This window comes from Notolepis coatsorum (assembly GCF_963971535.1).
Source record: "Notolepis coatsorum genome assembly, chromosome: 5".
Classification (NCBI taxonomy): Eukaryota; Metazoa; Chordata; class Actinopteri; order Aulopiformes; family Paralepididae; genus Notolepis; species Notolepis coatsorum.
In genome coordinates, this window is record NC_140169.1 from 166,287,868 (window position 1) to 166,301,762 (window position 13,895).

General features: G+C 44.1%; 1 protein-coding gene across 1 annotated transcript in view; it reads left to right on the top strand.

The window, feature by feature from the left end:
• Positions 1 to 13,895, top strand: part of myo10l3 (myosin X, like 3) — a 346,533-nt gene that overhangs the window by 198,102 nt on the left and 134,536 nt on the right. The window contains 2 exon segments of the mRNA XM_084314976.1: positions 12,277 to 12,359; positions 13,560 to 13,668. Of these exon segments, the coding sequence (XP_084171102.1) occupies positions 12,277 to 12,359; positions 13,560 to 13,668 (192 nt within the window).

Consider the following 13,895-nt stretch of genomic DNA (forward strand, 5'->3'; position numbering starts at 1 on the left):
ATCATTTCCTGTCTTACTATAATTAAGCTGTCAAAGAGATTATAATTAACTTGTCATAAAGACTTATTGTTCACCTGTCACAGAGATGTATTATTCAAGTGTACAAGGGACTGTGGCAACCTGTAAAACAATAAATAGTATACAATCCATCTGTAACTTGCCTCCCAAAAGAACCATTTTGGTTTTGAAAGTAATGTATAATCTTCTCTTTCACCTGGATACGACTATAGGGAGGTGTAGTCTGACGTCACTTTGGACCGCCCGCGAGGTCCACCCGTATAGGGATTTACCATTGGGAAAACGGATTATCGGCTATTGTAACAATTCTGCCTCGTGAACATTGAAAAGCTTTCCATTTTTGCACAAAACGAGTTCCCTTCTATCACTAACATTATTGTTTAAACATTTTTGGTTGAAAACACTTTTTTTTTTACGATTAATTGCGAATATTCTCATGTTGAGCTATAGATTGTGGATGAATACGCACAGAAAGGTACACCATGCAAATGTTCATGCTTTATTTGTCTTTTAAACGAGACGATTTAGAAATGGGCAATGGGGGAAATACATTGCTTGTTTTCAAGATGGTGGACCGGCCGGAAAGCCTGAATGCCTTCTACAACAGAACTGCGTTTCCGCATCTCTGATTGGCCAGGTAATTTCTGGTCATGTGACATGTACGCCCAATCGTGGGACCGCAAGTTTCTACACTGGTTAAGCTTAGGCGCTCTTTCGAAGTTGGTTAAGGTTAGAGTTTGTCTTAGAGCATGGCAATAGAACGCCAGGTAGTTTGCAGGCTGTTAGACCCGGAAATAGGCGCAGAACTTGCTGTCCCACGATTGGCGAACATGTCACATGACCTGGCCAATCAGAGCGCAAAACTCGAACACGGAAACGCAGTTCTGTTGTAGAAGGCATACACGCGGCCGGAAACAGCAATGACGTAACCACTACACACCTCCCTATAGAGTGGGCGTGACTCTGAGAAGGGTAGGAGGCGCTCGTTGACACCGGGGCGGAGTCAAAGGTTGGCTGTGATAGAGAATGGTCTGACCTCGGGGACAATGTGCCCTCAGTGTGAGCGGGACAGTCACAAGCCTGGCATGGCCTCGTATGGTAATGACCACGGTAAGGACTCGGGAGGCAGGCCTGCTACTCTGTCCTTTGTCACTCTTTCACTATCTGTATGTCTCTCTCTCTCTCTCTCTCTCTCTCTCTCTCTCTCTCTCTCTCTCTCTCTCTTTTCCCCTGTTGCTCTCTTTCTGTGTGTCTCTCTCACTCCCTTTCTTTGTGTCTGTCTGTCTGTTTCTGTCTCTCTCTCTCTCTCTCTCTCTCTCTCTCTCTCTGCCCCTGAAAGCGCCCTCTGTTTTCTGAAAGGGCGCCCGGTGGAAAAGAGTAGCATCCTCCACTACATTTCATTACACACACACTGTGTCTTGCCAGGGATTTGCTTCTTCAATTTGAATTTTAAATTTAAAGTTAATGTCCCCCATGGTCCGGACACGTTTTCTTTAAACAAGTCAAGAAGAAACATCACAATAAATCAACAACCAAACAAAAAACACCATGAAATCCAAAATAAAATGTAAAATAAAGAAATGCAACACTCCCAGACATACCCCATGAGAAGGTAAGGAAAAACTCACTAAAAACCTAGCAATAGGGAAAAAGCACCACAGGCGATGTGGAGGAGAGAAAACTTAGAAGGGCCGTTCAAGGGGGGATCTCCCTTCTTAGATGCGAACCCTCACCCTCGCTGTCTCCCCTCTGCCTTGTTCACGGCGAGGTTCAAAAACATGCTCCTTCTGATCATCAGCTACCTGAAGCAACTTAGCACACAGTACATTACATTTGCATCCTGTCACCTGCACCCCCCCCCCCTCCTGTGTCAGATAAACCCATCATACATGCGTGAACGCACATGGAACACGCTGCTTTGCATACATATCCATCTCTTGACGGGATAATAATCCATTTTGGAGTTTGGAGCACATGAAAAGGCCAGTATCTCGTTCTCACAGTCGCCCAGTTGAGCTAATTCCTGCTATTAGAAACCTGTGACGTGACAGACGGTACGCTGCTGATTAGGGATGTCCCGATAAAAAAATTTTGCTCCCGATCCGATCCCGATAATGTGATTTTGAGTATCTACCGATACCGATCTTTCCCGATCCGATCAAAAAAAATGATTTAATTATTATTTTTTTATCCCAATTTCTCACATTACATTCACCCTGAATGTTGACGTTATCCAGGTGAAAAGTTAACTTCATTCAAGCGAGGCATTGCAATCCTTGACATAAATCATTTGATGTATAATTAAATCAAAGGAAATGTGTTTGGGTCTGAGACTGTGGCTGGTCTGCCGTTCTGCAGCTGGATACTATTGGTTTGTTTTGGCAAAATTCTTCTGCTCTGTGTGACAATAAATAAATGAATGATGATATGCAATTTAAAATAAAAAAAGTTAAAAAAAAATAATTAAAAAAAAACCCAGATTTTTTTTTGTCGATCCCGATCTTCGGAAAATCACGTGATCGGATCGGGACATCCCTACTGCTGATATTAACTGGGTTACTCAGGACGGGCTAACGCATCACCCTGCTGAACGGTTGGGCTTTGTGGTCTTGTGTGATGTTCCATTTCCATTGCGATACTCATTAACGTTCTATTTACCCGTGTGTGTGTGTGTGTGTGTGTCTGTGTTAAGGCTGAGCCCGAACGTTCGAATGTTCGTTCGTTACGCTGACATTCGGACTTTAATGAATGGGTTCGAACGTTCGATGAAAAAAAAAATAAAGCAGGCGCACGACGTTGAGGCGATGTGAAGCGGCGCGTCCCCCGAGGCCCTCGGCTCAACCAGTATGGTCTCTGCCGGACTGTAGCTGGATACTATTAGTCTCAACCAGAGCTCTCAACCAATGCAATAGAACAATTTTGATTGACAGGCGATTCTGCCAATTACGTCACACCGCTTGCACCCGCCTCTGCTGTTACCACCAATCGGCAAGCGTTTATTATTTTTTTACTTCTGACAATGCCGCCATTGATCTGCTTGCGAGAAGCACAACAGACTTACCGTAGCTAATACGTTAGCTCCCCGCCGAGGAAGTAAAAGTCGTAACAAGGTTTCCGTAGGTGAACCTGCGGAAGAATCATTAATGAATACCAGCCTTTTTCGGCCACGGCCCCCCCGCCGGTGTCTCTCTGTCTCTCTGCCGTCCCCCGTTCCGAGGTAGACGGTGGACGGGTCTGTTGAGGAGCCGAGGCGCGCGCCTCTCTCCCCTTCCCGTCGACCAAGAGTGAATACCTGTTATTGAACGTGTAACACTAACTATATAACGTTAATGCCACAAAACGAATGCCTTTGTTTACCTAGCCCCTTACGTGACTGCGGTGTGCAAGGGCTATTGTTTATCATAAGTAGTAACTTTGATGCAGTAGCTTGTTTATTTTCTTCTGAGTGCTTTGTTTAATTACATGTTTACATGAACAGCCACCACTGTAAACAACATGTTTTTCGCCAATAGACTATGCAATGCCGCCCTCCGTAGGATCTATAATAATACAATAAAAAAAAAGAATTTATTAAAAAAATATGTTATTAATTTTTTTTAAACGAACGTTCGAACGTTCGTTCGATAAACCCTGGCGAACGTTCGAACCCTAAAAACAGGGTTCGGGGACAGCCTGTGTGTGTGTGTGTGTGTGTGTGTGTGGTGTGTGTGTGTGTGTGTGTGTGTGTGTGTGTGTGTGTGTGTGTGTGTGTGTGTGTGTGTGTAAGAATTCTGGCGATTGGGATACGAAGAGACACATATCAACATCCTGTTCCAACTAGTGGGATATTACTTTATCCAACGTACCGTGAACGTGACGCAGAGTTGGAAGGAGTCCGTTTTGACTCGCTCCTCGTAAAAATGCTGCCCTTCGATCAAACCGAGTACATGTTTATGGTGGGAATCACCAGAGGCCTCACGATACGATATTATCACGCTACGATAGTATTGCGATTCAAAATATATCGCGATATGCTGAGTATTGCGATATTAATATTGTGATATATTGCGATTTATTACCTTTTTTCAACTGCAAAGTAAAACTTTGTCAACATGTTTTATCTAATAAAATAAAGTTTTCAGTCTGTTCATCTCACTTCAATCATTTTTATAGCAGCAAATGGGATTTTCTCAAGCAGACAGATGTCAACGCTGTAATCTGTGTTGCATGTACCTGACAACCTGAACTGTTTGTATTACAGTCATATTCCAACTTAACTGAATGCACACGTGTGCGTGGTGGACTACTATACTATTGCAGGTAGTGAAATGAACAATGCAACTTCCTTATAAAAAAAACGTATTCTTTTAATTTTTTTAAATAATAAAATATCGATACTTGGCGTCCTTGTATCGATACAGTATTGCCATGCAAAGTATTGCGATACTATACTGTATCGATATTTTCCCCCACCATTTGGCTCGGTAGTCCTGCTGCATTCCATGCCGGTGAAATGTTGTGGTTCGAAAACCGGTTTGAGGTTCGGGTTTCTGTCACGGATGAAGGTGTGAGGATGCGGTGGTGATGTGGACCCAATAGCAAACACAGGACGTCTTGCTGCTCTTGTTGCTGCTGGCTTTGTTCTTGCTGTTGTTGCTGCTGGCGTTGCTGCTCTTGTTGCTGCTGGCGTTGTTCTTGCTGTTGTTGCTGCTGGCGTTGCTGCTCTTGTTGCTGCTGGCGTTGTTCTTGCTGCTCTTGTTGCTGCTGGCTTTGTTCTTGCTGTTGTTGCTGCTGGCGTTGCTGCTCTTGTTGCTGCTGGCGTTGTTCTTGCTGCTCTTGTTGCTGCTGGCGTTGTTCTTGCTGTTGTTGCTGCTGGCGTTGCTGTTCTTGTTGCTGCTGGCGTTGCTGCTCTTGTTGCTGCTGGCGTTGTTCTTGCTGTTGTTGCTGCTGGCATTGCTGCTCTTGTTGCTGCTGGCGTTGTTCTTGCTGTTGTTGTTGCTGTAGTTGCTGTTGTTGTTGCTGTAGAGACACGAGGTAGGTCCTCTCCTGTTGAAGCTGTCTCTGCAGCCGCAGAAGTTGTCGCTGATCCTCAATCCGTCTACGCTTGTACTTCCGCTCTCTCTCCTCTCTTCTCAGCTGCTCTTTGCAGGCAGGCATGTCACTTGGGTTGACAGAGTCAGAGTAAAACTGTTTCTTGTCAGCCGGTCTGGCCTCCTGTTGCTGTTGCTGGTGGCTAATTGGCTGGAGCTGCTCCTGCTCCTGCAGCCTTAATTTAACCTTTAATTCAGCCTTTAAATTAGCCTCCTGCAGCCTTAATCTATCCTCTAATTCAAAACGTTCCATTATTTTAATTTTGGCTTTTGATACAGAGATGTCAATATCAATTTCCAACATCTCCCTCTCTGCCTTTAATGCAGCTCTCTTTAGACTAAATTCAGCCTCTATTGCAGCCTCTACTGCAGCTCTGTTATGGCTTAATTCAGCCCTCTTTAGACTAAATTCAGCCTCTACTGCAGCTCTGTTTAGACTTAATTCAGCCTCTACTGCAGCTCTCTTTAGACTATATTCAGCCTCCATTTCCGCTTGTGTCAAATCCATGTTCTCTGTTTCAATATCTGGCGTCTTGTGTCAAATCCATGTTCTCTGTTTCAATATCTGACATCTTGTGTCAAATCCATGTTCTCTGTTTCAATATCTGACGCTTGTGTCAAATCCATGTTCTCTGTTTCAATATCTGACGCTTGACATCTTGGCTATATTTATCGACCAGTTCTTAAGACAGCGTTATAATTTGGCTTATATTCCACGGCGCCGTTTGCGCGCGCCTCGTACGCAGTAGTGTCTATGTCTATTCCATTCATACACTCTACTCACGCACGTTCCGTTTGTTGTCCTCGAGCCGGGAGGGAGGATCCTCCCCTCTTGGTGGTGATGCTTTCGTTGATCGATCCTGTAGCTGATCACAGGCAGCGATGTCCTCGGGCTGTGATCATTCACTGTGCTGATGTGGATCGATTCCTTCCTGCTGATCGCTGATTTTTGATTGTCTCTCACAACAATGCTGGCCCCTTGTTGTCAGTCCTCTTGCGAGTCCTCCTCTGGTGTTGTGCTTATTGACGCGCGCCTCTGCCTTGGGTCGCGTCAATATCTGCGCGAGTCCTCTTTCACTTTATTGAAGCTGGTTGGGGTTCAATAAACGCGATTTTCTTACTTAGTCTCTTTTATTATAGGCAGATTTTTTTACTTAATGTAACGGCAGCATGCCGGCGCCGTTTCCTGGTGTCGACGGGGAGTGAATCCATACGCGCTCAACGTTCAAAGAAATAGTCTTCACACATTAAGCTCCGTTATCAGACACCGATGTGGTGATCCGATTTAATTAGAATAATTAGGTTACATGGGAGGGTTGATCACAGTGATCCTAAACGTCATATAACCTGGTCTAATTGCTTAAAGTGTAATCTAAACAGTTTCCGAAAGCGTCCTGAAGCGCTGAAGCGTTCTAAGCGTTCTAAAGCGTTCTAAAGTGTTAAGCTTCCTAAGCGAGCGGTAAGAAAATCATATGCCTTCCCCATCGGCTACCGCCCACAGCTGATTCCCATCACCTATTTAATGATCTCCGTCGCGCCGTGGCCGATCACCTGACAGGTGCAGGTGATCCATCACAGCGCAACAGAGTCCACCCAACAGGCTACACAGAATCATAACATTCCCCTCAATCATTACATTCCCATAAATCATTACATTCCCATAAATTGTAACATTCCCATAAATTGTAACCTTCTAATAATGATAATAATAATAGTAATAATGATAATATTAATACTAGTAATAATAATAATCAATAACAAAAAACACTCATTCGGCCTTTACAAGGATAGAGAGACAGGCAGGACACAACGGGATGTAGTTCAACAAAAGAGGCTTTTACTTGTATTTCACAAGGCGGCAAAAAGGTACACTACAAAACATGAACTAAGACCTCAGCAAATGCTGGCAGAGAACATGATACGAAAACCCGATATCACAGGGTACAGGAAACGTGGAGAGCACGGAAGGGTACTCAGGGGAACAGCAAACATTGTTAACGAACCGACAGGGGAGTAACAGGGAAGGACAGCATATATAGGGAGACTAATTACAACAAGACACACCTGGACAGACACACATGCTGACAAACAGTGACACCAAATATATGACAGTACTGAATAACAATACATACAAATACAAGAGACAACACACTAGACCAGACCAGGAAACAGAGTGGGCAACATGAACAACATGACGGAGAATACATTAAACATTAAGGACATATTGAGGATACACACATGAATAGACATCAACAGTGGCAGTAGCGGGAAAAGTCCACCAGAGGGCGAGGGAAAGGGGAGTGCAGGAAAGGGTCTCTGAACTGGCGGGGGGACGTGGCCAGGCTGCCTATTCTTTATTCCCAGCGGAAGAGTGCTGCCGAGTGCTTCCGCGTTTTCCCTGATTGGCTGCGACACGCCCCGCGGCAGCCGCAGAGCGGAGCAGCAGAGCTTGCGGCATTATGTAGCCGTAATCCACGATGTTTTTCATTCGACGCTTAGCTCAACTGGTATGCCGCCGTGCTGTGGAGCCTGCGGTGCGGTTGGTCACAAGTTCGAATCACTTCAATTTTTTTTTTTTTATATTTTTTACGCTATAAACGTGCATTCTTCCACTGGTTAAGTTTAGGCATTCTTTCGGAGTTGGTTAAGGTTAGGGTTAAGTTAAGGTTAGGCATTATTTCGGAGTTGGTTAAGGTTAGGGTTAAGTTAAGGTTAGGGAGGGTTAAGGTTAGGCATTCTTTCGGAGTTGGTTAAGGTTAGGGTTAAGTTAAGGTTAGGCATTATTTCGGAGTTGGTTAAGGTTAGGGTTAAGTTAAGGTTAGGGAGGGTTAATGTTAGGCATTATTTCGGAGTTGGTTAAGGTTAGGGTTTGTCACAGAGAATGCCTGTCTGTCTTTCTTGACGTGGAGGATGCAGCCTATTTCCGCACTGCCGCTCTCTCGCACTGCCGCGGTCACATGGGCGTCATGGCCAATCAGAGAAACGCGACGCACTCTTCCGCTGGGAATAAGCTACACGCGGCCAGGCTAGACAGGCGGATCCTGACAAAAGGGGGAATGCTTTTGTTACCACGAGTGACATAAACGCACCGATGTCACTTGGACATCATCATCATCATTTTTTATTTACTCGTACATGGAATTATTACAGTCCAGCAGTACATATTAATATGCTCCACTACATTCCATGGCCGAAAGGAACGGGAAGAAGAGAATTCTTATTTGTACCTGCCCCTACACACATACAGTACACTGATAGACTAAGTGTAATGTTTACCAAACCAAACAGAATGTACTTATTTAGCAGAAATGGAAACATCAACACAATTAAATTAACATAAATAAATACATTTTGTGTATTCATTCATTTATACACACACACACACACACATATCAAATCAAATCAAATCAAATTTATTTATAGGGCCCGACAACACACGTTAATGTCCCCATGGGCCGTACAGGTCTTCTTTAAACAAGTCAAGAAGACAACATAACAATAAGTCAAGAACAGAACAAGAACACCATAGGGTCCAAACATTTTTTAGATGAATGCAAATAAATGAAAGAATGCAAGCACTCCCAGACATACCCCACGCGAAGGTAAGGAAAAACTCACTAAAACCTAACAATAGGGAAAAAAAAGCTCCACAGGCAATGTGGAGGAGAGAAACCTTAGAAGGGCCGTTCAAGGGGGGATCTCCCTTCTTAGATGTCGGTGATAGTAGTGTTGCAGACGGACAGTTGGTAAGCATGCACTCATGTGTGTGGTGAGACACAGATGAGTGCATGCAATAGCAACTGAACATTTTGAAAAATTAAAGATAGAGTTGATAGCGGATCTATTTGAGGCACAGGGGCGGCGCAAGAGGGTCACGTCCTCCCCGTCTTAGTCACGGGACATTCAACACTCCGGTCGTTGCTCAGGGACAGCCGGAGACAGGGGGAAGGGGGGTGGCGCAGAGAGGGTCGCGAACTCCCGACATCATCGCGGGACATCCGGCACTCCGGTCACCACTACGAGACCTCCGAAGACAGGGGGGCACGCAGAGGGGGTCGCAATCTCCCGGCCTTCGTCACGGGACGTCCAACACTCCGGTCAACACTCCAGGACAGCAAGTCATAGGAAGACAGGGAGACGGGACAGGCGTTAGACAGCTCATGAGATTGTAGTAGGCGGACATAGCAATAGATACAAGTGGTAGGCATATATGTGAATGGAGTAGATATATGAAGTAAGCGTATTATGTGAATAGAATAGAAGTACTTAACCCAGCAATGAAACCGCGTTGACTGTTAATCTGTTAACAGTCTGTTAATCAGTTGACAGGACCACGGACAGACGGCGGTGAATAACTGATCCAATGCCTCGGAGGTGCATGTAGAGCAGTCACTACAAGCTTGGCCAGGACCCCGAGGCATCCATCACCTTGGTCAGCGCCAGGAGACGGGTACTCAGAGAGAAGGGAGAGGGAGGGGGGGGGGGGGGGGGGGGGGGGGGGGGGGGGGAGAGGGGGGGGGGGAAGAGTTAGAGAGTTCCCATGTTTGTGGTGCTGCAAAGGAGCAGACATGTAGTACCCTGTAGTGCCATGTAGTACCCCGTAGTGCCATGTAGTACCCTATAGTACCCCATAGTGCCATGTAGTACCCCGTAGTATCCTGTAGTACCCTGTAGTGCCATGTAGTACCCTGTGGTGCCATGTAGAGCTATGTAAGCCATGTAGTACCCTGTAATGCCATGCAGTACCAAGTAGTACTCTGTGGTACCATGTAGTACCCTGTACCCTAACTAAACTACCCTATAGTAAACTACCCAGTGGTACCATGTAGTACCCTGTACCATAACTAAACTACACAGATTAATCTAAAGGTCAGTCCCCGACCAGGTGAGATCAAGGTAGGTTGAAGGAGAGAGAGAAAAGATGAGTCTTAAGCAGGGATTTAAAAGCTTCGACAGAGCAGGCGCCCCTGATGACGGCAGGTAATTTGTTCCACAGGTAGGGAGCGCGGTAGACAAAGGCTCTGTGGCCGGCGGATTTCTTTTTAACCCTAGGGGTCGATAGAAGCCCCGCATTTTGTGAGCGCAGAGCACGAGCGGGCGAGTATCGGGAGATGAGATCAGATAGATAGAGCGGTGCAAGCCCATTTAAAATTTTGTAGGTGAGGAGTAGCACTTTAAAGTCAGAGCGGGCTTGGATAGGAAGCCAATGTAGGGCGGACAGAACTGGTGTGATGTGATCAAATTTTCTAGTTCTAGTTAGTATCCGTGCAGCCGCATTTTGCACGAGTTGAAGATTTTTGATGCTTGAATTAGGTAAGCCTGAAAAAAGTGCATTACAGTAGTCCAGACGTGATGAGACAAAAGCATGAATCAGGGTTTCAGCATCAGCCAGAGTTAAAATGGGGCGTATTTTTGCGATATTACGAAGATGGAAGAATGCAATTTTGGTGACATTTTTTATATGTGCATTAAATGAGAGGGAGGAATCAAAAATGACTCCGAGGTTTTTTATGGTGGAGCTCTGGGATACATGACAGGTATCAAAGTTGAGGGAGATGTCCTGAAACAGGCCTCTGTGGTTTGGGGGGCCAACAATTAACATCTCAGTTTTATCTGCATTAAGGAGTAGAAAGTTTTGCGACATCCATTGTTTGACGGCAAGCAAGCAGGCCTCAAGGTTTTGTAGTTGGGAGGAATCATTTGGCTTAATAGGTATATATAATTGGGTGTCATCAGCGTAAAAATGAAAGTTTATGCCAAATTTGCGTATGATATCGCCGAGGGGTAGCATGTAAATCGAAAATAGCAAAGGGCCCAGGACAGAGCCTTGTGGGACACCACATTGCACTGGGAGGGTCTCAGATGTTAAATCATTATAGACCACGCAGTGTGTTCTATCAGTTAAATAGGATTTAAACCAAGCTAGTGCGAGACCCCGAATGCCAACATGGTTCTCAAGCCGACCTAGAAGAATCGAGTGATCGATAGTGTCAAAGGCTGCACTGAGATCAAGCAATAAGAGCACAGAGGTGAGGTTTGAGTCAAGAGAGAGCAGTAAGTCATTTGTGACTTTGGTAACCGCCGTTTCGGTGGAGTGTAAGGCTCTAAAGCCAGATTGAAATGATTCATTAAGATTATTGTTTGATAAATGGTCAGTAAGTTGCGTTGCGACGATCCGTTCTAATACTTTGGATAGGAATGGGAGATTGGAGATAGGTCTGTAATTTTTCAAGATTAGAGGGTCGAGGTTCGGTTTTTTAAGTAATGGTTTAATGACGGCTGATTTAAAGGCCAGGGGCACCACGCCAGTAGACAAAGAGGTGTTGAAGATATTGAGTAGGGCAGGGCCTAGAGTTGGGAAGAGTTTTTTGATGAGAGTTGCTGGGAGAGGGTCAAACAGACAGGTTGAAGGTTTAGCCGCGCCAACCAGTTTAGAGAGAGCACTAAGTGAGACGTTTTCAAGGCAGCATAGCGTATGACTGGAATCAAAGTCAGGGGGAATGCCCGTCAAAGGTTGGGAGGGACTCTGATTGTTGAGTAAAGCAACAATTTCATCTCTAATGAGGTCAATTTTCTTGGTAAAAAATGTCATGAATTCGTTAGCCGAGAACGCATGGTTTAGGGCACTTGGTTGTTTCTGCGTAAGTTTTGCAACTGTGTCAAACAGAAACTTTGAGTTGTTTTTGTTTTCATTTATGAGCCTGGAAAAATAAGAGGTTTTGGCAAGTGAGAGTGCCTTTTTGTAGTTACGTAAACTATCATTCCAGGCGAGGCGGAATACTTCGAGTTTGGTCGAACGCCATTTATGTTCAAGTTTGCGACAAGCCTTTTTAAAGGAGCGCGTTTCCTCCGTAAACCAGGGAGTTAGTTTTTGCGGAGCACGTTTAATTTTAGGTTTAAGGGGAGCGACAATGTCGAGGGTGCTACGAAGGGCGGCATTAAGTTTGTCTGTAAAGAGATCAAGGGGGCCTACATTTATCTATATATTTATATAAGGTATTATTCTATATTATACTTCTATACACTATATAATTGTATTATTTTAATTTCTTTATAATATAACTAAATCATACTATTTATACTACACTATAATATATTGGTATACAGTATTATACAATATTTTAATATATTATTATTCTATGTTATAACATGAAGCTACGTGTGTGTGTTCCTCCCGGGGGCGCTGCAGGTTCTGTACGACGTGAGGGGCATCCTGGAGAAGAACAGAGACACCTTCAGAGACGACGTCCTGTTCATGCTCAAAGACAGCAGGTGAGCAGGGGTGTTGTAATGATGCATCGATTAATCGAAATGCATCGATTCTAATGTGTGCGAAATTAATCGAAATAAAACTAAAAAAATTATTATATATTTAAAAAAATATTTTATTGTTTTTCTTGACCTATAGTCCATTCATGCTGAGTGAATCAGTTCCCCCAGCCACATTTGTGTATTCAAATTTTTTTGGGGAATTAACTGATAGAAAAATAATCGAAAATTCATCGAATCGAATCGAATCGTGGTCAAATGAAGAGATTTCATGATGCATTGAATCGTTGCCTGAATAATCGTAATCGAAATTAATCGTTGTGAGGTCGCATCGTTACACCCCTACTGAGCACGTAAACTAACACATCTAAGGCTGAGACGATATGCCATTTGGAAGAATCAATAAATCGGGACAAAATGATTGATAAATATTGATTTTTTTATTATTATTTTGCATGTGTACAATTTTTTTTTAAACTTTTTTCTTAATTAAATTTAAGAAATTATTTAACGTTAGTTCACGCGCGTGTGTGTGTGTCACATGCACTCACTGTAGTTTTTGCGATGCTGTAGTTGGCCCACGACACACACACACACGCACACACACACACACAAACTAACGTTAAATAAGAGTTTATTTTCTTTTTTAAGAAAAAAGTATTTTAAACGTTATTATTTTTATTTTATTTTTTTACACATGCAAAAGAGTCGATAATTGACGCCACTTATCGATTTCATGCAGTTATCAATAATTATCGATAAGTGGTCTCAGCCTTAAACACATCCTGTTCGACCTCAAAGACAGCAGTTTGAGCACATCACTAACCAGGCTGGACTCCCTGTTTGTGTAACCGTGTCTGCCGGCTTCCTTCCAGGACACAGCTCCCAGACCAGTTGGTTATATCCTAATGGTATGTTGTTGTGTTCCAGGACACAGCTCCCAGACCAGTTGGTTATATCCTAATGCATGTTGTTGTGTTCCAGGACACAGCTCCCAGACCAGTTGGTTATATCCTAATGGATGTTGTTGTGTTCCAGGACACAGCTCCCAGACCAGTTGGTTATATCCTAATGCATGTTGTTGTGTTCCAGGACACAGCTCCCAGACCAGTTGGTTATATCCTAATGCATGTTGTTGTGTTCCAGGACACAGCTCCCAGACCAGTTGGTTATAACGGATGTTGTTGTGTTTTGTGTCTGCAGGCTGGACTTCATCTACGACCTGTTTGAGCGTGTGGGCAGCCGGAGCGGAGACGAGACTCTGAAGATGGGCACGGCCCGACGCAAGCCCACCGTGAGCTCTCAGTTCAGGGTGAGAACCAGAACCTCTACACCCCCCCCCCCCCAGAACCTCTACACCCCCCTAAGGCTGTTTCCCTGAAGCCTGTTTTTGGGATTCGAACTTCGTCAGGGTTTTTCGGAAACGAACCTTCGAACCTTCGTTTTTAATAAAAAAATAAAAGATAAAAAAATAAAGTACATTTTTTTTTCTCAAACTAAATCCTCAATTTGAATAAAGTGATTAATCTGATTAAATTA